General features: G+C 41.6%; 2 protein-coding genes across 2 annotated transcripts in view; one reads left to right on the forward strand and one right to left on the reverse strand.

Moving 5' to 3' along the window:
• The window catches only part of LOC111960181 (synaptopodin-2-like), a 64,036-nt gene extending 57,645 nt beyond the window's left edge, over positions 1 to 6,391 (reverse strand). The window contains exon 1 of the mRNA XM_070437807.1: positions 6,172 to 6,391. Within this exon, the coding sequence (XP_070293908.1) occupies positions 6,172 to 6,279 (108 nt within the window). The 5' untranslated portion in view covers positions 6,280 to 6,391. The remainder of the gene's footprint in view (positions 1 to 6,171) is intronic.
• sec24d (SEC24 homolog D, COPII coat complex component) overlaps positions 1 to 26,105 on the forward strand; it is a 40,145-nt gene that overhangs the window by 1,925 nt on the left and 12,115 nt on the right. Inside the window, exons 2-13 of the mRNA XM_023982280.2 lie at positions 7,981 to 8,122; positions 9,645 to 9,844; positions 10,218 to 10,317; positions 10,752 to 10,870; positions 11,171 to 11,473; positions 11,786 to 11,931; positions 12,439 to 12,550; positions 13,300 to 13,427; positions 17,491 to 17,629; positions 18,010 to 18,125; positions 20,591 to 20,715; positions 23,702 to 23,893. Of these exons, the coding sequence (XP_023838048.1) occupies positions 9,694 to 9,844; positions 10,218 to 10,317; positions 10,752 to 10,870; positions 11,171 to 11,473; positions 11,786 to 11,931; positions 12,439 to 12,550; positions 13,300 to 13,427; positions 17,491 to 17,629; positions 18,010 to 18,125; positions 20,591 to 20,715; positions 23,702 to 23,893 (1,631 nt within the window). The 5' untranslated portion in view covers positions 7,981 to 8,122; positions 9,645 to 9,693. The remainder of the gene's footprint in view (positions 1 to 7,980; positions 8,123 to 9,644; positions 9,845 to 10,217; positions 10,318 to 10,751; positions 10,871 to 11,170; positions 11,474 to 11,785; positions 11,932 to 12,438; positions 12,551 to 13,299; positions 13,428 to 17,490; positions 17,630 to 18,009; positions 18,126 to 20,590; positions 20,716 to 23,701; positions 23,894 to 26,105) is intronic.

The following is a 26,105-nucleotide window of genomic DNA, read 5'->3' on the forward strand; positions in this document are numbered from 1 at the left end:
TTCAAGGATGACTTTAGTTGAAATTGAATTACACAAAAAGCTAACGTTCTCTAAATAGCCACATGTCAGTGCAACGATGCAGGTCCAGAAATCTATGTATGTACTGTATTTATGTTCAGTTTTCAGTTCAAATAGAACAGGACCAAACTACAAAAACTCCCTCTGAAACACATATACCCAGAGGCTAGCATAGGTTTATAAAAGCAATGAAGTTACGGTAGCATAGTAACTGAGTGTTTGTCCAGAAAAACAAAGATATTCCCTTTGATCGTGCTCCATGACACTGAACAAGTGCCAGGCACTTAAAGCTCGGTGATAGGCGATTTCTCCCACTCTCTTTGAATACCAACCTGACTTCTATCAGATTCTTCTGACCTTTGTGTTAAACATTGCAATGCTGTTTTGTTGAAAGGCAACTGAGCATATGGGTAAATCAATAATTTAATAGTTTAGGATTGACCTCAATCAGTAGAACAAATTCAGAATGCCACTTAATATCATGTTTACATACACTACATTACTCATCTCATATGTATATACTGTACTCGATACCATCTACTGCATCTTGCCTATGCCGTTCTGTACCATCACTCATTCATATATCTTTATGTACAAATTCTTTATCCCTTTACACTTTTGTGTGTATAAGGTAGTTGTTGTGGAATTGTTAGGTTAGATTACTCGTTGGTTACTACTGCATTGTCGGAACTAGAAGCACAAGCATTTCGCTACACTCGCATTAACATCTGCTAACCATGTGTATGTGACWAATAAAATTTGATTTGATTTTTGACAAAGTCAAAAGGCTGAATTCAACTATTATAATATACAGTATATTATATATAGAGGTAACTGCCAAAATAAAGGAAACACTTGAGTAAATGAGGGTTCTGGTGGCTCTGTTATGGTGTGTGGTGCATTTTCCTGAGAGGTATCGTACAAAGCAGGTTTGAGGAGTTAGTGAGGTAACTTTGGTGGCTCACCTTCTAGCCAGGTAAATTTCTATGGCATCAAATCCTTCAGAACTAAGCTGCTCCAGGCCAGGCTAACTCACGGCTAACTCCACTCACCCAGAATGAAATGACTGAGGACCAATGAAATCCGATTCCCTCCCTCTTGCAAAGATTGCGTCATCCACAGGTGGCTGGTGTAATTGGGGAGGACGGGCTCATAGTAATGGCTGGAACTGAAAAATTGGAATGGTATCCCACACATCAAACAGCCATTATTAACTAGCGTCCTACCCTCAGCAGCCTCCTGTGGCATCATCATCACCTTCATTTGATGACGACTACTGATTAAATGTTTTATTAATCAAACTGTTTTTTTCTCTTAAATAACGCAAAAATGTAACACTTTTGTATGATAGGAGTGTTAAAATGTGCTTGTGCATTGATAAGCACACCAAAGACGGCATTAAAGATAAGTAATAAAATAAAGATGGCACTTCTAAAAGCCTATTTCACACCATAGCCTGATGAATTTGCAAAATAACATTTCATTTTTATTTCGGCACAAATTAAAACGTGGCACTGACTCGCCCATGGATTCATGTTTCAGCATTGTCTCAATTAAGAGTCTAGCGTTCGACTAGCCACGTGCAACATGCACAAGCAGTTATATGCCTGCTAGAGTTAGCGGCAGGAGGACAAGCAATATCCATCCTCGTAGTATGAATGAAGCCTGAGTTAGGAATGTGAAGCTAACTGAAGCTGGTTAGCTTTAGAAAACCCTGAGTAGATCTAGGTTGCTTCGTAGGATACCCCTGTGGTATGGTTTAGGTCCACTCAAGGTAAACACATAAATACACAGCCATTCTGAGTGAATCATCTCTATCCTGATAGGAAAATGCCCCCATTCACAGGGCTCGCGGTGGCCCAACGCCTTAAGACACTTTGTTGGTGTTTCCTTTATTTTGGCAGTTACATGCATATTATATGTTATAAAACATAAATGTCAGAGTTTGTAAAATATTAGATTTTCATCTATTGGGGGGATTTTTTGGCACACGTTTTTGATGTCACAGGAATGTATTTGTGTAAGAGGAATGGATTTACGCTCTCTCTATGGTTGAGAAGTTGTTGACAGATTTCCTTAAACAAGACCTGGGGAGTGTAACATTCCAACACCTGGAAGAGCAAATTTTGAATTGTTATATGAGCATTCTAGCTTCAAAGTCGGACAAAGTAATGGCAGTAGCCTTGTGGTTAGAGAGGCAGGTCAGTTACCACCCACTGGGCACAGATGTCAATTCAACACCTATTCCACGTTGGTTCAACGTAATTTAATAGAAATTACGTGAACAAAACATTGATTCAAACATTGTGTGCCCAGTGATCGGAGGGTTTTCAGTTCAAGTGAAGCAGTTTTGGCTATTTCGGTCAGGCTTGATGTAAATGCTTTTGTTGAGTTTATTTTATTTTTACAGGGACAGTGCACATTAATCAACGTTTCAGTAATTTTCAACCGCAGTCCCTGGGCAGGTTATTAAAAACAATTACAATATAGACAATCATTGAGCAGTGAGCACACGCAGAGCAACATAGGACAAGCAAGACATAGCATACAGACAGAGCAACATAGAACAAATAGCAGCAAGACAAAATTCATAAAAGCAACAAAGTGTTTCCACACCTCACAAGCTACAACAGACAACATGGAAAGCGGCAATACACAGCTAGGGATTATGTTCACAAATCTGATTGACCTTTAGCCATGTCTTCATGCATTTTGTGAAAGTGTGATATGTGGTGCAATTATGTGTGTCTGATGGCAGTGTATTCCAGACATGGGAAGCTCTCACAGAGAAAGTGGATTTACTAAAGGTGCTTGTCCTTAAGGGAACTATACAGTCACCTCTCATGGCAGACCTTGTGGATCTGCTGCCATATGTTTGGGTTTTCTGTTTAACAGAAATACTGAGTGGAGGGGGAGCCAGGCCATTTAGGATCTTGAATACAAGACATGCGTCGGTGTATTGCACAAGATTTTCCCAACTCAGGAGCTCATGCTTTCTGAGGATGTAACCGTGATGATGGCTATTGGGCTTCCTATCAAGCACTTTGAGAGCCTGTTTGTAGACAGACTGAATAGGTTTTAATGTTGTACAGCAAGCTTGGGCCCAACTAGTCAAGCAGTATGTTAAGTGGGGGAGTATCATAGATTTGAAGTACAGTTTTGCTACCTCTGTAGTCAAACAATTTAGTCTAAATCGGAAATTAGCTAGGTTGAATTTGGCTATTTGAATTATCTTTTTCACATGCTTTTTAAAAGAGAGGTTGGAATCAAGTATGATGCCAAGGTACTTAAAATCAGATACCACCTGGAGCTTCTCCCCTGACACATAGACATCTGGCTCAGTAGCATCTGTTGCCCTCTTTGTGAAGAACATGCAAACAGTTTTTTTCACATTGAGATGCAAACACGAGTCACTGAGCCACTTTGTAACCTGGACCATTACAGTAGTGAGTTCTTGTGCAGCTTGTTGTTTGCTCTTTGCATGCACATATATCACTGTATCATCTGCATACATTTGAACTTCAGACCCAGTACAGACAGAAGGCAGATCATTAATATACAGGCTGAACAGGAGGGGCCRCAGTATTGACCCTTGGGGCACGCACACATCATATCTAAGAGTGGGCGACAGCTCATTGCTCACTCTGACACACTGAGTTCTGCCTTCAAGGTATGATTTCATCCATCTCAAGGCATCAGGGGAAAAGTTGAACTTGGACAATTTTGTGATGAGAATCTCATGGTTAACAGTATCAAAAGCCTTCCTTAGGTCCAGAAACACAGCCCCAACAACGCCCCCTTTGTCCATCTTGGACTTCACATTTTCCAGAAGAAAGCAGTTGGCCGTTTCTGTGGAGTGTTTCGCTCTGAAGCCAAACTGCATGGAGTGTAATGTGAAGGGGCTGTTGTTGAGGTGGGCAATCAGTTGTTCTGTTACACACTTTTCAACAACCTTTGGCACCACAGTATCAGTGGTGATACAGTTTTCACATAGTATCATATGATTTACAAACAGTCTTTGTAAAAATTTTTTGGGGATAAGTAAATTACTAAATGTTTCACTTGAGGTTAAATAAATAATATTGGTGCTCAAAGGGAGCATTATGGATCTATGAAGTGGACAGCTCTCTTAAAATGTATTTACAACATTCTATAAGGAATTATGCCATCTATGAAATTATACTATCATGATGAGTACATTTCATGATGAGTACATTTGCCTGAGACCTGAACACTTGTGTTAGCTCCCTGAATAGTTAAGTGGGCTAACAGACTTGTGGCACACTTTGGGATGATTTCCAGGACACAGACTAAGCCTAGTCCTTGAATAAAAAGTAAGTTCAACAAAGCTTCTCCATTGAGCATGCTTTTCAGTCAGGGACTAGGTGAAATATGTGACTGGGAAACCACCCCTTAGTGCTTAGTACTTGGTGACATCATCAATCCTGTCAAAAAAGGACCTTTAAAATAGTTGAATTCTTCAAAAATGTAGTCCATATGTTTGGTCCATATGTTACCAAAGTCATTCCCTGGAGTTCCACAAAGCAAAACCAGGCTGTCCCTAAAACAAAGGATGTAATGACTAAAAGAGTCCTATAACCCAGTAAATGGCTACAAGTGAGGTTTGGGTCAGTGTTGTGGGTCCACTTAAAATTTCAATTAGGAGAGAGTACCCCCACAAAGCTTAGGAACCCTAAGTTATTTGGCCATTTGAGAGTTAGTATTTCATGATGAGGTATTAAAATATTTATTGGTTCAGCCTTTTTTATTGGGCTGCCTATTAGAACTTTTAGTGCAGGGGAAAGCATTGCTTGCGAGTTGTTCTCCTGGCCAGAACAAATCAATGCCTCAGAGTCCTAGACCCCCTCTAAGCTACACCTTGACCCCTTGCTGGGGGGCTGGATGTGGTTGATGGGGTACCAATCTACACCATCATTCACAAGCATAATCATTTTCACTTCCTTTACAATGCACTTGACATAGCCTAGTCACACTGATCCATCAACTGTCTTTGGCATTCCTACATAAAGCATCCCTGTGCTTTAAGGGTCCGTTTATCCTTATGTGATGCTTCTTAGGTAGCTCCATGTGTGGCCATCGAAGGAGCGGATTGCCTTTTGGTAAGTATCTCTGTCAAAATGGGCTTACTGTCCATTCTCTAATACAGTAGTGTACATACATAGTAATGTGTAGCCAAGTGGCCACTGTTCCTAAACATGAGGAGAATACAACTTGTTGGCCACAAATGCTCACCAAGAAAGTTATGCCATTGGGAAAGGCACCATTATTCCAGCTGGATACAATTACTAACATGTAGCAAGTAATAGGCTACAAATTAGGCCTGCATGGGATAGGCCTACTGTATGAATCAACATGTGGTTTGCTGCACAATTAGGCCTATAGGCTTCAATTAAACAAGATTTAACAAATCTACCATTTTCGATTGAGACTTATCTAAATAAAAGTTCCTATCCAGCAGCTTTCCATCTTCTTTGTTTAGGTTTTTATCACTCCGTGACCCCTGAAGGCACGGTCTTCACAGCACGAGCATGTTTAGATTCTTGATGAAATCTTCACTTGTGATAACTGATAGATCGCTCTGCACAKCACAGTCCTCGAGCCTTGACCATATAAGGGTCCCCAGGAATCATACCATAAAAAAACCCATCTCCGACACACCAGAAAAAAGGGGAATTCTGCCTGTCTCAAACACACGCTCTCTAAACTCWAAACTAAACTCTAAACTAAAAACATTTGCTCAAATAAAGTATTTTCAAAACAATTAATTCACCATATGAAATGTAGGCTACAACATCAACCCTAAAGATCAACATCATTAGGATACCTGTCTCATCTTCGCATCAAATAACCTACATGTCCAGCGTAGCTAATGGATTCATTTCCAAGTGGCCACTGTTCCTGAACATGAGGAGAAAAAAAAACTTGTTGGCCTAAAGCCGCATTGTATGACATGTAAATGCACGTTTTACATGGTTCAATAGAAACATAACACAAATAAACGCGAGACAAAACAAACTTGCAATGCGACAAATCATGATCTTGATGAAGGCTCCGTTGACCTATGTTATACAATGCAACGCCAAAAGCATAAACAATTAACAAAAAAATACTTCAAACTAATTATGTTTCTACCTGATAAACCTGCAAAGGTCGGTAGGCATCCCCCTCTCCTTGGCAGAGACTGAAGCCCCAGGGCGCGCCTCCGCGCACCGTTACACAGATATAATCCCCAGTGCCCATGCCACACGCAACAGGCTCCCACCAAAACCGCTATCATCAAATTGTCCGGAGTTGGACCAACAGGGCTCTAGGAAACCAAGAGCAGCACAGTGCAGTATAATTCCCATCATCTGCAAGTTATCCCGATTCCAGCCTTCTCGTCCAGCCCGCTCTGAAACGTCATTGCACATAGCCCCGCCTGCTCATCTAGTTGTGCGCTCTTGGGAATGTCTTGTAGCTGCATTTGTATGGGGCCACGGTCGGGGTTGAACTTCTCATACAGTGTAGCTACAATAATAATGAGCTTTGATATCTCAATTTAGTTTATGTATCGATTATGCTGGCTGTTTTCTAGTCAAATGTATGTGTTGGCCTATAGCCTATTGGTTGAAAGTGATTTAGGCCTAATTTTTATTGTGTATCCCTATAAATTAGTTGATTACTTGCATTGTAAATATAAAAAMAATATCTGATGACTAGACAAATAATGGACTATTGGAACCTAACTTTGCTCCTTATAGTCCAAGGACCTTACATGCTCTTTTAACCGGTGTGAAATGGCTAGCTAGTTAGCGGGGTGCACGCTAATAGCGTTTCATTCGGTGACGTCACTCGCTATGAGACCTTGAAGTAGTTGTTTCCCTTGCTCTGCAAGAGCCGGGGTTTTTGTYGAGCGATGGGTAAGGATGCTTCGAGGGAGGCAGTTGTCGTTGTGTGCAGTGGGTCCCTGGTTCGAGGCGAGAAGAGGGACAGTAGCAATACTGTTACACTCTTGTTAAGAGGCGAATTGGCTCTGGCAGCCAAATACTCCATCAATACACAGGTGTTTGGAGYRMCAGATATAGCTAATTAGCACAGGTGCTACCTCTGTCTTCAGTCTGTTTTCCGRAAAGAAGCTCTGTAACATGGAAATGTGGCTTAATATGTGTAGTGTGTAGTAATTTAACCTTTTGTTTTTTGAAAATTATTTATCGCTGAGCGTTGGGGCTCTTAACAAAACTTCCCCAGGCAGAAGATAGGCCCATAGGCGCTAAATGTTGTTAACGTCTATGAATGGGTTGTCTAATGACGTTCTCAGTAAGTGGTGGCCCGCGGAAAATGTTCTTGAGTATGTGCATGTGAYGTACACAGGATATTGAGTGTACGGTTTTGCGTTTTGCAATAGGCCTACCTATACAATATAATAAAATACAATATAATATCCTATAGTAGAGAGACTAACTCGACATTGCTTTTATAGGGAACTTGTTTTGTGCATATGCGGGCCTACACAAACACAAGCAAGTGAATAAACACAATACAGTCACATGTAGTCTACAAATATGCAGAGATGCAAACCATTGAATTCAAGTGCTGATTGTATATTGAGACGCTTCATGTTTTCACATCAAATATAATCTGCACAACCTGGAGATGGTAGGACTACCCTGTTGGGACTTTAATTGTTATGATCTATTTGGCCTGGTCTCAATTACATAGACATTGTTGATAAGCCGTTTTAGATCACCTGATAGTGGATCTATTCGAATTGCTACTGCCTATTGAATGGAGAACGAAATCAAGTTTAGATAGGCCTACTGCCTAGTTTCATACTGCCTAGTTTGCATTATGAGCAGTTGATTGCCTGCTTGACAGATCAGAAATGCACAATTTTCTAGAGTTTTATGCTACGCAATCGGCGCAATAATATTTGTCTATGCTGACGTGTTGGGTTTCCCACAGGTTGGTGCATGCGCATTTACCACTGAGAATTACAGCGAGTTACGTACGGACCGGTGCTGTGTTGGAGTTTGACGTGGCACTCTACTTTGACTATCAGGAATTCGTAGAGAAGAGGACTCGGCAGGTACTCCCCAGAATACAGGTAAATAATTACATTTGACAGAGAAGCCGAATGCGTTTTATAAGAGGGTATTTCACTGTCTGTTGTAGGCCTATTAAAATACATTTTATACCAGAATGCTTTCATAGCTAGCTAACCCGTTAGCAATTTCCGTGTATGAACGACACATTTTGTTTATTTGTAACGTTAAATACACCGCGCACACACACTAAACACAATTGTGCTGCATAGATGGATATTGTTTCGGGTGGTGTAAACAACCGATATATTTTAATGCAGTTGATAAATATTGATGTCTGTCTGGTTGGAACTGAATGGTAGCTAGGCTACCTAGCCTAGGTCCTAGGTTGGTGAAGCTCAGCTTTTAAACCATCATAACGGTCTTTGACGTGGCAATTCTGGGTTGTGGCTGAGCTACTCGTCGTACATTAGCCTACGTTTGTTTTAGCCATGACTGTTTCTTTTGATAATTCTGTCTTTATTTATGGATTCCCCCCCTTTTTTATTTTAAGAACTTTGCATTTGATATATGTCGCAATGCAAGACAGCTGTTTGTGGCCTTAATTTAGCAATATTTGACAGCTGTTGTATAGACTTGTGGAAGTCCATCAGGTCAAGCTCAGGTTGTTCTAAAACTGGAAAAAAAATGCAACCTTACCGAGAGATTTAAGGACAGAATAGCTTACAAGGGAGACCAATAATTCGTTTTTTCCATTATTATTAATTGCCTATTTGGAGAATGTGACTAACTTATTTAGGCCTACTGTACGTATTTATTTATAACCATTGGACTTACTGAGAGGCCTATTGCTCAATAATGATTTCACCAACACTGCACATGAGCTTGTGAAGTTAGGCCTGAATCAGTCATTTAATCATTTGAACCCCAATTAAGAGATACTGTATCTACCTACAATTTCTGCTTCAATATGTCATTAAGCAACCATTACACAGGCTTTCATCAACCAACAGTTGTAAGAAATTATATATATATAATAGTGTAATTACATTGTGTTATCGCATATATTCATCTTGAGAATATTATTATTATTTTAGGACCATTGTTGCAGGAAACTGACTGGCAACAGCAGTATAAATTAGTCACTTGTAGATTAGTCTATGTTATCAAAGATGGAACTCTCTTATCTCCCAATAGTCCAATGTTCTTGGGTCTTGTTACACGTGAGCCTTGACGTTGTTTTGAGGTCAAATATTGCTTGTTGGCTTTGCCTGGTGGAGAATACCACTTATTTACTTTGTACTGGAGGAAAGTACTGATGTTAGATATGAGGAAAATAGTGAAGACAACGAAGGATATTACATGTGCAGTCTATGAAAAATCTTCTCATGGGCAAGGTGACAGTTGCAGGTTGGTTTGTGAAATTCTGTGAATTAGAGCTTTTGTATTCTCATTATTAAACTCAAACTACTGTTTTGGCCCTTCAAGTCAAGACTACGAGAATGCTAGAACAATAGACATTTCCTTAAATGATCTGCCTCATCAGATAGCAAAATTCCTTACTCTGTGCTTCCATCTTTGCAGATTGTTGGATCTCTGCCATTTTGTAATGAGAAGACCTTAACAGCACAGGATGAGTCAGCAGGGTTATGTTGCCACACCTCCCTATTCCCAGGCCCAGCCTGGGATGGGAGGCTACCCAGCCGGGTTTGGGAGCGCGCCTGCCCAGCCCCTCTATAGACACTATGGGGGACCACCTCAATCATTCCCCGCCCCACCAACAGGTAAAGCCACGTGCCTTTGGTCTCCCATTCCTCCTGTGAAGTCTTCTGTTTAGCTTTTCATTTAACAGGTCTGATCTTGTCAGTTGGAAAGTGTCCAGTAGCAGTTGTTCATGAACAAGTTAAGCGATGCAGCTTCAATTAAAATGACAATATTTAAGACTACGGATATGTTTTTTTCTGCATGGCCATGCTATTTCCTAATTATTATTTTTTGCTCATGTGTATATTGTACTCTGTATGTAATGTGTGACCGTAATGTGTGATGCTTTGTGGATGGCCATACTATTGCCATAGCATTTTGATCAGATGTTTTGCTCAGGTGCATGATTTGTATATATCATGTGTAACCATAAGAGAATGCTTTACCCTCCAGGTATGATGAAGCCTGTGTCGTCCCCTTCCGGGATGCCTCCGCCACAGGTCCCCAGTCATTACGGCTCAAACGGCCAGCAGAACGGAGCTCACCCTCAAAGGTAACAGAGCTTCCTCCACCGAGCAGTCCATTTACTACAATAACATTGTTATGGTCAATTCTACCCTTCTCCCTGAAGTATGCACTTGATCTGTCCAACCTCATGGAATTTGATTTAAATTAAAATGAATGGACTGGTGCAATACATATGCTAGAAATGCCCTCTAGCCAATGTTAACACCAATTCATTGCTTTCAAACCCATGAGTGGAAGGGAGATAGTGCACACTTCAGGTAAAGAATTGTAAGGCAACCATCTGCATTCCAATACTCTTAGTACGTTCCTTCTTCCATTTTCTTCATGACAAATAGGTGAAAGGACTGAGTTGGTTTTCCTCTGTACTTTCAAATCATTAATGAAGGAAAATAAACAAGGAAGCTAATTGATACTATTGGAACAGACTAAATATTTAGCTCTTTGTTTACTTTCCTCCAGCTACCCTGCCCCTCCATATGGACAGCCACTTCAATCCCCCTACCACAGCATGGCCCACCAGGGCCCGCCCCCAGCACAGCAGCTCACCAATCAGATGGGTGCCATGAACCTCGGATATGGTAATTAACCACTGTTTGTAGAACTCAAGACTGTTGTTTTAAGGATGGTTAGGGCATCCACTTTAGCTGGTAAACAAGATGCAAACCAACTCCCAAACAAGTTAAAAAGTAAACTGCCTTGTTGCCCAAACAGTAAAATGGAAGCCTTTAGGTAGATCTACTTTTCTTACTAGTGTTAGTCTATATATATTCAACAGAGGCACCACAACTTAGGTACACTAGCATGCAGTATGTTATTGTTAAGGCTTCATTCATGCAGTGTGTTGAAAGTGGATCACCCTCCCCTTGCTTTTCCTGCAGGTCCAGGGCCCATGCAGAGCCCTCAGGCACCTCCCACCTCTCCCCTAACCCAGCAGCAATTCCAGACTGCCCCTCCCCCAGCTATGGGACACCCACCCCTGGGCCCCCACTCATCTCAGATGGCTCCCCCACAATCACCCCTAGCTGGTCCAACTATGGCAGGGCCCCAATCTATGGGTGGCCCCCCACCCATGGGAGGCATGGGTAGGCCCTTCCCTGGCCCACCCCCTCCAGGTGCTGGGGGCTTCCAGCAGCCTGGGCCTGGAGCTGCCGGACCACCAGGACATCCTCAGCAACTACAAGGTACCGATAGCACAGTAACCTGGAGCTCAACAGTGGCCATTTCAAAGCTTTATGGATTTGTAGGGCAATTTTCCTGGAGCCAGATTAAGCTTATTCCTGGAATAAATGTATGTTTTCAGTCCAGGGATAGGATTAATCTGGGTCCTTGGATATGGGAACTCACTGTGGAACGCAAGCTTATTGTATTGAATGTGGCGAGGAGTGTGCACAAATAGCTTTTGGACTGTACCGCTAAGTGTGTTCTTGCCAATAGGATTGCACCAAGTACAGGTCACCAGAGCCTTACACTGTGGAATTGTTTGTGTGTCACAGGTCAATTTGGGGGGCAGATGGCGGGACCCGGGATGGCGGGACCCGGGATGGCGGGACCCGGGATGGCGGGACCCTTCCAAGGTGGGGCAGCCCAAATGGCCGGCCCACCTCAGAAAAAGCTGGATCCTGACTCCATCCCTAGCACAGTGAGTTCATATTTAATTCTCCTGTGACTTCACGTCTTTGCATACCAGAATGCCATTTCACATGTTTCCTAGCTACCTCCAGGCCAGTATTTCCTTTACAGACATTATAGCGTGGACCCACACTGTACTCTTTAGATTTGGCTACTTCACATACAGTATGCGCCCAGGATAGACATGTTAGCCTATCCCCCCCAATTACCCTGTTGATCATGTTGTTTTTGTCTTATTTGGGTGAAATACATGACTTACAAATGACGATATCAACCCTGTGTCCCGTAGTTAAAAACAAAATGTTTGATTGATTGTGGTTGGGTTGTTGCCAGGCAAACAGCAACAAAGCAACAGCAGCATGTGAATTTGTACAATACCAATCTGTGTCCTATACCACACGCAGCCAGCAAAAACAGAGCGGAACTGATTGAAATCTTTCACCCAGCCTGACTGTCAAGGAAATGGCTCACCACAGTAGAAGCTCTTTTACCTACAATGCAACCTCTTTTGGTTCAGACACAAGTCATCGAGGACGACCAAGCCAAACGAGGGGGACAGGTGTACACTACGAACCTCAGGGGCCAGGTGCCCCCGCTGGTCACCACTGACTATACAGTACAGGACCAAGGTAAGGCACAGGAATACCAGTGTACAGTACTACAAACCTGTCGGTGTCATTGAACAGAACTAAAGGACACAGCTTTACTTCAACACACTTCTGAAATCTGTTATTGCTTTATTTCCAGTCCATCACTAGCACACCTGACTCAACTAATCAAGGGCTTTGTGATTACTTGACTAGTTGAATCTGGTTTGTTTGTGCTGGAATGGAACAATAATGTGCTGTTGTGGGGTTCCCCAAGGAATGGATAAGTAAAACGTGACCGATGGCTTTGGAAAACACCGTAATAGCCTTAGTTCAATCATACACTTTTGAAAGATTTTTTTAATGGCAACATGGGGAACATGATAGGGGTGTATTCATTAGTGCACACCGTAGCAAACTAGCAAAACTTTTTCGCAAAGAAAATGAGTTTCTTATTGGACAAGTTCAGGTAGGTTCCTCCCCGTTTTGGACTGCTTGCTTCCGTTTAGGTCCAAGTGAATACACCCCTGCTCTACATCAAACAAATAACTCCGGAAGCTATTACTATTAACAGCTTTACTTCAGACACAAACAGTTATTTACAACCTGATGAATCTTTAAAGTTATGAGGGAAGAACTGAATGATATTGTGAAAATGCAAACCTGTTTTAAATTGTATTTATATTTTTTCTTGAAACAAACCAATATTATTACATTCTTTACCAACTTAATTAAAAAATATATATATATWTTTTTTACTTGATCTGTTTCCATTTCTTCTTCCCCTTTAGGAAACGCCAGTCCAAGGTTCATGCGTTGCACCACCTACTCTTTCCCCTGCACGGCTGACCTGGCTAAGCAGTGCCAAGTTCCCCTGGCCACAATCATCAAACCCTTCGCCACAGTGCCAAAGAATGAGGTAGGCACTTGCCCTCTGTATGTTTGCAGAGATTATCCACATTGTTTTATGAAGTCGGACAACTAAGCCGCTTATGAATTCTGAAACCAACATGTTTAAACCCCAAACACTACATAAACCTCAGGTTCATAATTGTAGAAATGTTTGGGGAGGGAGACCATAGCACTTGTTTTCCTCAGAAGCTCAATGACTCAAACTTTTTCATTCCTTATAAAATTATACTTTGACCAAGTGCTGTAAAAGTTTGTGTCCCAAGGACAACCTCGATTTGGATCCTGTGTGGTCCCAGGAAACCTGCCTTAGATATTCTTCCCCTCGCCTTGTTATCGGCGCCAAAGGCCCTTTTTAGGTAATGTTAATGTAGCTATTTCTCTGTCTCATAGACGGCACTAATCAACTAATGTCAAGATCTGCAGGGACCACAGAAGATGAAAGCGGTTTAACAAAGCACTCATGTCAAGCGCATTGCCATCTCAGGTTAGCGCTCAGTGTCCAGACAGTGCTAGCACGATTCCCATAGTAGGAAGTTGACGTATGCTAAAGCCCTGCATGGATTCCAAATCAAACGGACTAGCATTTTATCAGCGTGTAGCATTATTGTTTGGTTGTTTGGAATTAATGACTTCACTGCACAAGCACTCGAGTGTTAACATTAAAATCTTGTATCGTACTTGTATTTATTATAAACAAATGTATAATAACTTCACGTCCTCTTTGGATGAACTGTTCTAATAATATAACTACTTGGCTGCATTGACGTCTGTCTGCAGTTTTATGGCCTTGGAGCCCATATGGAACACATACTGTTGTATGTAAAAGCCTCCCTTCAAGAAAGAGGAGAAACCAAGGTTTTTGGTTCTGTTCCCTGAACCGGTTCCTTCCTCTGGTTAAAAGTCTAATTGGAGTTTCTCCGGATAGATTTGGATTACATTTACGCCTAGTAGTGACCATCTTTTAGACAGTGTTTTGGTTGTTAGGCTACAATGTTTTGGATAGTATATCACTTCTGTGGTGCGAATAAATTGTCTGAACTCATTTGAATGAGGCTTGGCTCTAAGATTTTATGCCCTGAAATAAATATTCTAACTAAGGCTATATTTGAACTGTGTGTGTAACGTGCACAAAGTTGTTTGTTTTCGTTAGTAAATGTTTGTGAGTCTACAGACTGTGCATTTTTAGAGGCAATTTGTACCATATGTTCCCATGGGTTTGTTTGTGTGTGTTAGTGCTGAGCGATTAGTGCTTTTTGAGGTCGGTTTTCGATTATTGAAAAATACTCAGATTTCGATTATGTTTTTAGACATTAAATGCACTATACATTCCGTGGGTTGAATGCTGTAACACAGAATAAAACAATTAATAAACGTCCCATGATGGTAGTGACTACCCATTACTGCTTATCACTTATTAACCATAATTTATTCKCATTACTTTAATAAATTATTTCAGGTTTAAATTACATTTSCTTAATTAGATGACTTTATTATTTATTTCCAAGTCATCTCTATAGAGCTGCTGCCTATGCTGTCAGAATATATATATTTTTCTTGTAGTTTTTCAAAGTAAATAAGACACTTTTATGACTGCTAAATACCAACGATCTATCACTTAGTTCATGTATTTTCAGGTAGAGATATCTCGCGAAGCAACTGCTCTCTATCCCTCTCGATTGTGTATTGTTCTGTCTCTTCTCTCTGTCTGCTCCACACTAACCTACCATAGCAGGTGTAAAAGAAACACACAGACTGGACAAGTAGGCGCGCAATGGACTATCGTCATTGTAGTTAATTACCACATTTTCTGCGCTAAACTATGTGGAATATTGGCCTGTTGGAAACTATAACTGCCTACTATATCGCACAGTTCGGGCTTGATCTGATTTATCTCCAGAGAAACTGCACATTAAACTCACAGAAAAAAKCCAGAACTAAATGGAATTCAAATAATTGAACCAACGTTGGTCAATTAGTTGTTTAAAAACCAAGAAATAACCAACGTTTCAGTTAATCGCTCAGCACTACTGTGTGTGGGCTGGATAAGCTATAGGAGCACCTTTACCATCTTTATTCCTACACATCCCCACTCGGCAGGAGACATATTTCATCTTTACATTGAACAAAGCCTTATCTGGCAAGAAACATTCTGCAATAGACAAATGTAATGCGTTCAGTAGATGTACCATGCAGGTATTTACATGGCCCATGAGATTGAGACGTTTTCAAGGAGATAATCTGCTTTTTGTAGCATGTCGGCGTGTGTTGAGTTGCATGAGAATAACTGTTTTGAAGGTATAGATGAGATCACCGACATATTTAAGACTAAATGCTTTATGGCTGAGTGTGTGGGTCTACACAGGCAAATATATTGATAGAACTCACACTTGTTTAACATGGCAACAACTTCACACTTGAAGACTGTTGCACTGTGTTAAGTGTTTTTTTTCCCCACGAAGGCTCAGTTTAAAAAAAAAAAAAAAAAATGTAAGGTTTGAATGCAAAATTTAACAGTTAGAATAATTATCTAGTGTTGCAGAACCTAGGGATGAGGCATGAACTGAGGCCTGGGAAATTGGTCTGCCTTTTGTCCAAGGCAGTTACTACAGCCCAATTACTCAGGAGGACTGGCACACCTTTAAACATTCCTCCAATCTTTTGTAACACGCTGGCACAGGCACATGTCTTCATCACTGGAAAATATAAATGGTTGATATCATTTAAAAGTTTGACATCCCTGTTTGTAAGCTATCTTATTTCTGTAAAAATGTTTTTTTAATTATTATAATTTTTTCCCTTTTTAATGTAAATGATCGAAAAACAAGCTTATGCCCTATTTTACGTTATTTATTTATTTATTTATATCATTTAAGATGTATTATGTGTTGTGCCCACCATTGGTTGAGACAACATGCTCTTGAATACAGGGTAGCTGTCATGTTTTGGTTGATAAAAGTACTAAAATGAGAATAAAGTTGACATTTCAACTTCAAATGGTACCACAGAGATGGTTGGAGGTCCACACATCAGAGAATGTTGACTTGAATGGGAATTGTTTTTAAATTCTACTATCAATCCTCCATAAGAAACCTATTGAAAACATAAAAATATAGAAAATAAATGATCATTTTAAGTTGACATTTGTTGGTGGGTGGACCTGCGGTCATCTTTGTGATAGTAATTAGAAGTGAACATTAAAAATGTTGATGGTGTACCAGCTAAATTGCAGTGGTCTGAATGGATAGGTTCATTCTATTAATTATATTTCTATGATTGAAATGACTGTTTAAGAGCATGTTGTGTCTCAAACGATGGCAGGCAAAACACAAACGTCAGATAATGTGAAATGGGGTCTAAGCTACAACGTGAAGGGGAAATAATCAGAGTTAACACATTTTTATATAATTTACATTAAAGGTTTTAAAAAGGACAATTTGTATTAAAGAAGTTTGACAACACTTTTGTAAACCTTTAAATGCTATCAAACTCAACCGTTTATCTTTTCCAGTGATGAAGACATGGATGTCTCATGATATGGTGGGGTATGCTAAATGGGTCAACTTTGAGCACCTTTTATCTCTTGAATGTTTTGGCATTCAAGTCCAAAAAGTTACTTTCTGAGCACTTCTACAATGGGAACATATGTATGGAAGGTTTTATTCAAATCAAAAGGGGTGCTGTCAAAGTGATTGAATTTAAATGGATTTACCCAGAGAGCACATGGGCACAGTGTTTTAAATCACTCTGTTTGACAAGGGTTAAGGGTTTTGACTGTAACCTTGCATCCTGGTCCTGTTTACTGATATATATTAATTTGGATGCTTCTGTTGGTGTATAGCCAGCTGGTGCTGCTCTATAAACTGGTGAAGATGAGGCCAATGAAATGCATTGTAATCATCATCACAACCTGAAGCCTGTCTATTTCACACAAACTACCAAATAAGGAATCATCTATCTGTACAGTTGACTATAGCCTACAGTTGACTCTAAAACAAACATGTGTGCGACTGCTGTCGTGTGTGTGTCCGCTGTCTTATGAGACTGCCTATCTCCTCTGTCGTCTGGCCCAGACTCCTATGTACGTCGTGAACCATGGTGAGACTGGCCCAATCCGCTGTAACCGCTGCAAGGCCTACATGTGTCCCTACATGCAGTTCATGGACGGCGGCCGCCGCTACCAGTGTGGCTTCTGCAACTGCGTCAACGAAGGTACGTCCACCCGTAATAAGGATGCCATGCAGGGCCTTACTGGGTCATAATGGTCTGTGGATAAAAATAWGCTAAGGATCTGACCAACCTTCTTTTCTTGAAGCTCAAAGCTAGAACAGGTTTCTTTAATTTGGGTAACCAATATCTGAATGATCGTTTTTTTTAGAGGGGTTATTCTTAATATTTCGGACTTAAGTTCCAACCAGTGCTGTGCTTTGGGTTAATTTTGAACCCCCTTTTCTGTAGAAACAAGTGCACTCTGTTAGGGGACACTGCCTGAGAAAGACAGTAAAGGGGGGTGGTTGCTAAGCGGAGACAATATTATGTTTGAGTTTGTTTTTGTCGCCACTGCTAAAAGACGTTATTTTGTTCTTTCATAGTGCCAGCATTTTATTTCCAACACCTGGACCACATGGGCAGAAGGGTGGACTTCTACGAGAGGCCAGAGCTGTCGCTGGGGTCCTACGAGTTCGCCGCCACCCTGGATTATTGCAAGGTACGCGAAGCCCTACTATTGCGTTTTATCTGTCTTTATAGTGAACCGTATGGATAATATTGCTATGTTTCATTTTATACAAATAGATAGGAATTGGTAGAATAACTCGTTTGAATGACTTTTGTATGGATGAAAGGTAAATTAAGTAGTGGTATACGTCACCAATAGACCTAATAGCCTACAATGTGAATTGACATGGGGGAAAGCTGTGACGATGCACGGATAAAACGTTCAAAGCTTGGCAAGAGTCTATCTCCTAAAAACTTATATGGACAGAAAGTGAAAGTTATTAGGATCTCCATTCCCAGTGGTCTTTCTGAGGGGGGGTCTATAAAGTGTTTGTGTGTGTGTAGGGAGGAAGTGCTCACCTCTTGGCAGACACTGCATTCATTCTTCATTTGGGACCAAATGATTAGAAGGAAGCACAGGCAAAAGCATGTTCAGTTCTGTTACATTGAGACCACTGCATTAAAGCCAAAAGAGATCAATATGTTCTCGATTTAGTTGCGCTCTGCGGGGTTGTCTTATCTTGTACATTATGGGTAGAGGTAGGTGGGGGCTAGCAACTTCATGTTTCGCTAATTAAGCCAACGTGTTACTTCAGTCTGTTTATTAATATTTAGAAATGTAGTCCTGGACAGCTTTTATCAAAAGCCTTGAAGGTAAGCTATGCCACAGACTGTTACCACGGAAACAAAACAATGGCGTGCTCATCCACATTCCTGACATGGAGGGCAGTTGGATGTTACATAGTCTTTCCTAACGGCTCCAAGATCCAAGCAAGCTGTAAGTTTAAACACAAAGAAAGTACTGAGTGTGGTGGAGGTATACACCGGGCAAAACGTGAGCAGAAGAGGGAGTATTTGCCCAAAATTCGAGTCCATTGACCAATGTAGTTTTGATAAGAGTAGCCTACAATTTCAAAGGTTAGGGGATAAGTGGCTTCAGTGTAAACACTTCTTATGGGAGAGTGAGAGTGAAAAAACATGAACGGAAAAGGAAAGGGTTTGACCTAAAATTGGGGTACATTAACGAATGAAAGGAGTACGATTTCAAAGGCTAGTGGGAAAGTGGCCTCCGATTCAACGTCTCTGGTGTGTTTGTTGTTATGTGTTTGACATTTACATTTTATCTTTAAGCAAAAAGGCCCAAGGGGGTGTGGTATATGGCCAATATACCACAGTTCTTATGTGCAACGCGGAGTGTCTAGATACAGCCTTTAGTGGTGGTTTATTCTCAATATACCACAAACCCCTGAGGTGCCTTATTGCTATTATAAACTGGTTACCAACAWAATTAGAGCAGTAAATGTTTTGTCATACCCGTGGTATACGCTCTGACATACATTGGCTTTCAGCCAATCAGCATTCAGGGCTCGAACCACCCGGTTTATAATGACATTTTAGTCATTAAGCGACGCTCTTATCCAGAGCCAATTACAGTTAGTGCATTCATCTTAAGATAGCTAGATGAGACAACACATCACAATTGTATCAAGTACATTTTCACTCAAAGTATTTATCATCAGTCAATGCTAGTGGGAAAGGAAGTGCTGTTTTGGGGAGGGTGTCGGGGGCACCGTGACTTAAGACACTCTTCAAAGAGGTAGGGTTTCAGATGTTTTCAAAATATCCGCAGGGACTCCGCTGGCCTGACTTTAGGGGGTGCCGGGACAGAGAAGAGATTTGATTAGGCTGAGTGGGAGCTGCCCTCCTGTAGGGGTGGGAGGACCAAGAGACCAAAGGTGGCAGAATGGCGTGCTCGGGTTTGGGTGTAGGGTTTTAGCATAGCCTGTAAGGAGGGCCAGTTCCTCTTGCTGCTCTGTTTGGGAAGTACCAGGATCTTGAAGATGATGCAAGTTTAGACTGGAAGCCAGTAGCGTGTGCGGGTGACATGGGAGAACTTAAGAAGGTTAAACACCAGGTGGGCTGTCATTCTGGATAAGAGCCCAGGCAACAGAGAGTTGTAGCCTAGACGGGAACTGACAAGTGCCTGGATTAGGACCTGCGCCACTTCCTGTGTGAGGAAAGGTCATACTCTACGGATGTTGTAGAGCACGAACCTGCAGGAGTGAGTCACTGCTTTGACGTTTGCAGAGAATGACAGGGTGTTGTCCAGGGTCACGTTAAGGTTCTTTGCACTCTGGGAGGGGGACACCGTGGAGTTGTCAACCGTGATGGAGAGGTCTTGGAGCGGGCAGGCCTTCCCCAGGAGGAAGAGCCGACATCCGAGCTCTGATGTCTGCCAGGCACCTTTGGCTATTGGAGGCAAGGTCAATTGTGTTGATTTTATGGAATAATTGAACAATAGTTGTCTTTGTGTTTCAGGGTTTTAAAACTGTATTTAGACAGTCAAATACATTTGACATTTTAAATACCGCGAAATATGAGCAAATAAAATAAGGTGAAGTAACACTAGTTGAATTGAAGTTGTAATTCAAAATGTCCTCGCTCTTTCTCTATCAGAACAACAAGCCAGCCAGTCCTCCAGCGTACATCTTCATGATCGACGTGTCCTATGCCAACATCAAGAGCGGACTGGTCAGACTGGTGTGTGATGAGCTGAAGACCCTGCTAGACAACCTGCCCAGGTACACACACACACACACACACACACACGTAAGCACACACACTATCAAACACTGACCTCTCATAGTCAAGGAATGGAACCTTGAACCGCCTGCATTTAAGCACTTTCTAGAAACTGTCCCAGCATCTCTGCCTACAGCCTAGCTCCAAGGTCTTTTATATAAGATCTGCCAACTTGGAGTGATAGAGGTCTTTGAGACCCACTACATAGCCTTGGAGGTCACAGTAGGATTACGTAAGCGGTGGTCAAAATCAGAATCCTTCATACAATGCCGTGCCCTCCAAGGTAATTGGATACCATGCTAACTGGTGTCTCGAGGCAGAGAGAAATTACATTAGATTTATGGAAGTTTTGATTTTCCATACCCCCATCACCCATAATGTGTAGCTGGGTGGTTTGTTATTTGGGTGGTGGGCTGTGATACACTGCCAAATAAGGAGGTCCCACAAGTCCAAGGCAAAGAAAAAAGCATTAAGCCAAGTATTCAAGTATCTCATCGGTTGAAAATTGTTGCCTGAAGGTTGCTGGGTGTGAGATGGGGGAGATGCTAGGGGAAGGGAGATGCTAGGGGAAGGGAAAGGAGGAGGGTGGGCTAAAATGGAAAATGTTACTGTGCAGATTCCAACCTTGAATCCCGTCCAAAACACAAGAAGTCAGCTGCACAGATGGGTCTGATTTTGGCTGTTTTGTGTGGGTCGCCGGCGAGGAAAAAAGGTTTTGATTTACCACTGAGAAAAACAATGATATACTTCACCTGGACTTTCCTAAAATAACGTATTTGGAAACTTTCTCTCGTCCCTAGCCTGCAGCCTTATGGACATATTTGTACAGAACCCTTACATCACCCCTGAAACAGTTAGGTAGTGCTCTCTAAATAAGCCCTCTGTTTTTAAGTCAGACTTTTCTTCCCTGTTCTCTGTTTTGAAGCTTTTCTCTCTGCTGCATTTAAACTGATGGAAAACATGTTGGACACCCAACACTTATACAGATCAGCGATGCTGCTGAAATAGCCACATTGCTAGTGCAGAAACGGGGCTCGGAGAAAGCAAAAACAGGTGTAGACTAAATCCTGTGGTATTTCTCTGTCATCTTAATATGTCATCACTGATACTCGGAATGAAAACAAGCAATAACAAGCCTGCATTGCCGGACTAATTCTATCAGTTCTTATGAATGATGTAGATAGAAGTCTGCTCTATGGGACTTCACATTGAGTTGAGGTACATGTTCTGTATTGCTCTTGCAGTGCTCAGAAAGAAAGGGAGACAAACCCCAGTTGCCCCCTGTCAGATGGGAATGATTTTAGATACAGTTCAACAGACCTACTAGTCCCACAGGTCAATTCCAAATGCTCTGGTCTATGTCACACTTGGTCAGGTTCTCTTTCTGTGCTACTGCAGCTACTTTCCCTCTAGCCTCGTCAAAACAGAGGTGTATAAAGTAGATTTTGTTTTTTCTTCATCTCGACTGCGTAGAATTCTCCAGTCCATGAAAATTAAGGCGAGATCTGTAAAGGGAGGAAAACAGTCTTATATTTCCTTGACAGTTTCTTATTAATGTAATTGAACTTCTGTTGAGGTTGGAGAGGTGTGTGTGTGTGTGTGTGTGTGTGTGTGTGTGTGTGTGTGTGTGTGTGTGAGAAAGAGAAGGAAATTGTTGGTGTAGTTTAATGTGCGAGAAAGTGCGTGCTTAATTGAAAGCATACGAGACCCCTTGTTTCCTTCACCAATCAGCACTTTGCCCTGAAGGAAAACATCCCTACGCCTCTCTCTCCTTAGCCCCTCCAGCCTCTCTAAGCCTCAATACCCCACTACCCCTCCTAGAGAAAAAGCATAGTCAGGACCTTCTGAAGTGTAACTCTCCAACACACTTGTTCTCTTCTTCCCACTCTCCTCTGCCAATAAACAATCCCATATTCTGTTATTCCACCTTTCCGTAGATGTTTGTGTAAGTTTGTTAGGCGTGCCTGGGTAATGGCCCTTTTCATTTGCTGAGTGGTGGCTGCTGCAGTAGGTGCCCATCCCCATGAATTAGACTTCTTTTTTTTCTTTTTTCTTTTCTAAAAAAGCAATTCTGCCCCCAGGAATGTTTTTAGCGCATCGGTTGCCTACCCTAAAAATTCACTGTAATTTATTGGGCGGGAAGTTGTTTTGGTAGAGCAAATAAATATACAAAGGTCCTCGAACCAAGCATGAAATAGGGCCTCAGCTTTGATGTAAGGATCTCTGAGTGGTCCATGGAGAGTTGTGGGAAAGCCATTAGCTCTCTAATTTAACATGACCTCTGAAGCATCCATAACCAAAACATGGACCAAAAAGGACATGAGCAATTTCATAGGTCAACTTTGACTTAACTGTTTTCTATGTTGTAGTACTGTATGCATATTTAGCTGAAGCTAACATACCTGGGTTAAAATACTATTTGAAATTTTTCAAAGCAAACGCGCAATGGGCGGACTTTACACTTTTTGGAACTATTCTATTGTTTCCATTACGCCACGAACGTTCAATCAGCTGTAGTATTTTAAAGTGATCTCAAATAGTGTTTGAACCCATGTCTGGTAGCTACCGCTGCGTGCATACAGTGTGTATCCACATTGATTTGTGATCCGTTCATATCAGGAACACTGTCTTTTGAAAAATCATGTTTAGAGTAACACTTTAGAATAGGGGACTTATTTGCTGCTTATTGGCCATTATGTCGAAGTGGATAAACGACTACAACAACTAAGTTGTTCATATACGCTGTAACATAGTGCCCTCTAAGGACCAGCATGCTTAGTAAAAAAAGAAAAATCCCTTTTCTGACATACTAACTCTCCTCGTCACCTGGTCCCAAATCTGTGTTTTAGACAAATATGATCAATGACATGACTATAATTCATGACTCACGTCAGGCTATTCTCTTTTTCTTTCCATCTCTCTCTCTCCATTGACACACACATACACACACTCATCTGCCACTTTTCCTCTCTTCCTCCCCCACAGAGAGGATGGTGCTGAGAGCTCGATGTTGAAGGTGGGCTTCGTCACCTACAACAAGATCCTACATTTCTACAACGTGAAGAGTGCCCTGGCCCAGCCCCAGATGATGGTAGTATCCGACACGGCAGAGATGTTCGTCCCGCTGCTCGACGGCTTCCTTGTCAACTTCCAGGAGTCGCGGGCAGTCATCAACAAGTAAGAGAAAGGGCACATATCTTACATGAGTTGATTTGAATAGGGATCCTTGATGGCATATTTTCTCATATTTAGATATGTTAGTTAGTGTGTATGAATGGCCATAGGTAATGTGAGGAAACTAAAACTCTTGAAGAAGGCATTGCCACTCTTTAGCTTATGTAGCCCAATGGAAGCTCTTTGTTAAAAAAAATAACAAGATCTCTGCACACTGCAATCTATGCTCCAAAGTCAGACAACCTGATGAACACCAAAGGGTGAAAATCTTGTCTGGATGAATCTCACTTTGGAGCGCAGTGTGTTAGTAGTGGTCGTTTTCTTTTTGCTAAGCGTATACTTTGTCTTTATCTCCAGCTCCTTCTCAAAGCCCATGGATGTGCATCTACAGTTGAAGTCGGAAGTTTACATACACTTAGGTTGGAGTCATTAAAACCACTCCACACATTTCTTGTTAACAAACTATAGTTTTGGCAAGTCGGTTAGGACATCTACTTTGCGCATGACACAAGTAATTTTCCAACAATTGTTTACAGACAGATTATTTCACATATAATTCACTGTATCACAATTCAAGTGGGTCAGAAGTTTACATACACTAAGTTGACACTACCTTTAAACAGCTTGGGAAATTCCTGATAGGCTTCTGATAGGCTAATTGACATCATTTTAGTCAATTGGAGGTGTACCTGTGGATGTATTTCAAGGCCTACCTTCAAACTCCGTGCCTCTTTGCTTGACATCATGGGAAAATCAAAAGAAATCAGCCAAGACCTCAGAAAAATAATTGTAAGACCTCCAGAAGTCTGGTTCATCCTTGGGAGCAATTTCCAAACGCCTGAAGTACCACGTTCATCTGTACAAACAATCGTACGCAAGTATAAACACCATGGGACCATGCAGCCGTCATACCGCTGGAAGGAGACGCGTTCTGTCTCCTAGAGATGAACGTACTTTGGTGTGAAAAGTGAAAATCAATCCCAGAACAACAGCAAAGGACCTTGTGACGATGCTGGAGGAAACGGGTACAAAAGTATCTACAGTGGGGCAAAAAAGTATTTAGTCAGCCACCAATTGTGCATGTTCTCCCACTTAAAAAGACGAGAGAGGCCTGTAATTTTCATCATAGGTACACTTCAACTATGACAGACAAATAGAGAAAAAAATTCCAGAAAATCACATTGTAGGATTTTTAATGAATTTATTTGCAAATTATGGTGGAAAATAAGTATTTGGTCAATAACAAAAGTTTATCTCAATACTTTGTTATATACCCTTTGTTGGCAATGACAGAGGTCAAACGTTTTCTGTAAGTCTTCACAAGGTTTTACACACTGTTGCTGGTATTTTGGCCCATTCCTCCATGCAGATCTCCTCTAGAGCAGTGATGTTTTGGGGCTGTTGCTGGCCAACACGGACTTTCAACTCCCTCCAAAGATTTTCTATGGGGTTGAGATCTGGAGACTGGCTAGGCCACTCCAGGACTTGAAATGCTTCTTACGAAGCCACTCCTTCGTTGCCCGGGCGGTGTGTTTGGGATCTTTGTCATGCTGAAAGACCCAGCCACGTTTCATCTTCAATGCCCTTGCTGATGGAAAGAGGTTTTCACTCAAAATCTCACGATACATGCCCCATTCATTCTTTCCTTTACACGGATCAGTCGTCCTGGTCCCTTTGCAGAAAAACAGCACCAAAGCATGATGTTTCCACCCCCATGCTTCACAGTAGGTATGGTGTTCTTTGGATGCAACTCAGCATTCTTTGTCCTCCAAACACGACGATTTAGTTTTTACCAAAAAGTTATATTTTGGTTTTCACTGACCATATGACATTCTCCCAATCTTCTTCTGGATCATCCAAATGCTCTCTAGCAAACTTCAGACAGGCCTGGACATGTACTGGCTTAAGCAGGGGGACACGTCTTGCACTGCAGGATTTGAGTCCCTGGCGGCGTAGTGTGTTACTGATGGTAGGCTTTGTTATTTTGGTCCCAGCTCTCTGCAGGTCATTCACTAGGTCCCCCCGTGTGGTTCTGGGATTTTTGCTCACCGTTCTTGTGATCATTTTGACCCCACGGGGTGAGATCTTGCGTGGAGCCCCAGATCGAGGGAGATTATCAGTGTCTTATGTCTTCGTATGTCTTCCATTTCCTAATAATTGCTCCCACAGTTGATTTCTTCAAACCAAGCTGCTTACCTATTGCAGATTCAGACTT

The sequence above is a fragment of the Salvelinus sp. IW2-2015 genome, linkage group LG37 (assembly GCF_002910315.2).
Source record: "Salvelinus sp. IW2-2015 linkage group LG37, ASM291031v2, whole genome shotgun sequence".
Classification (NCBI taxonomy): domain Eukaryota; kingdom Metazoa; phylum Chordata; class Actinopteri; order Salmoniformes; family Salmonidae; genus Salvelinus; species Salvelinus sp. IW2-2015.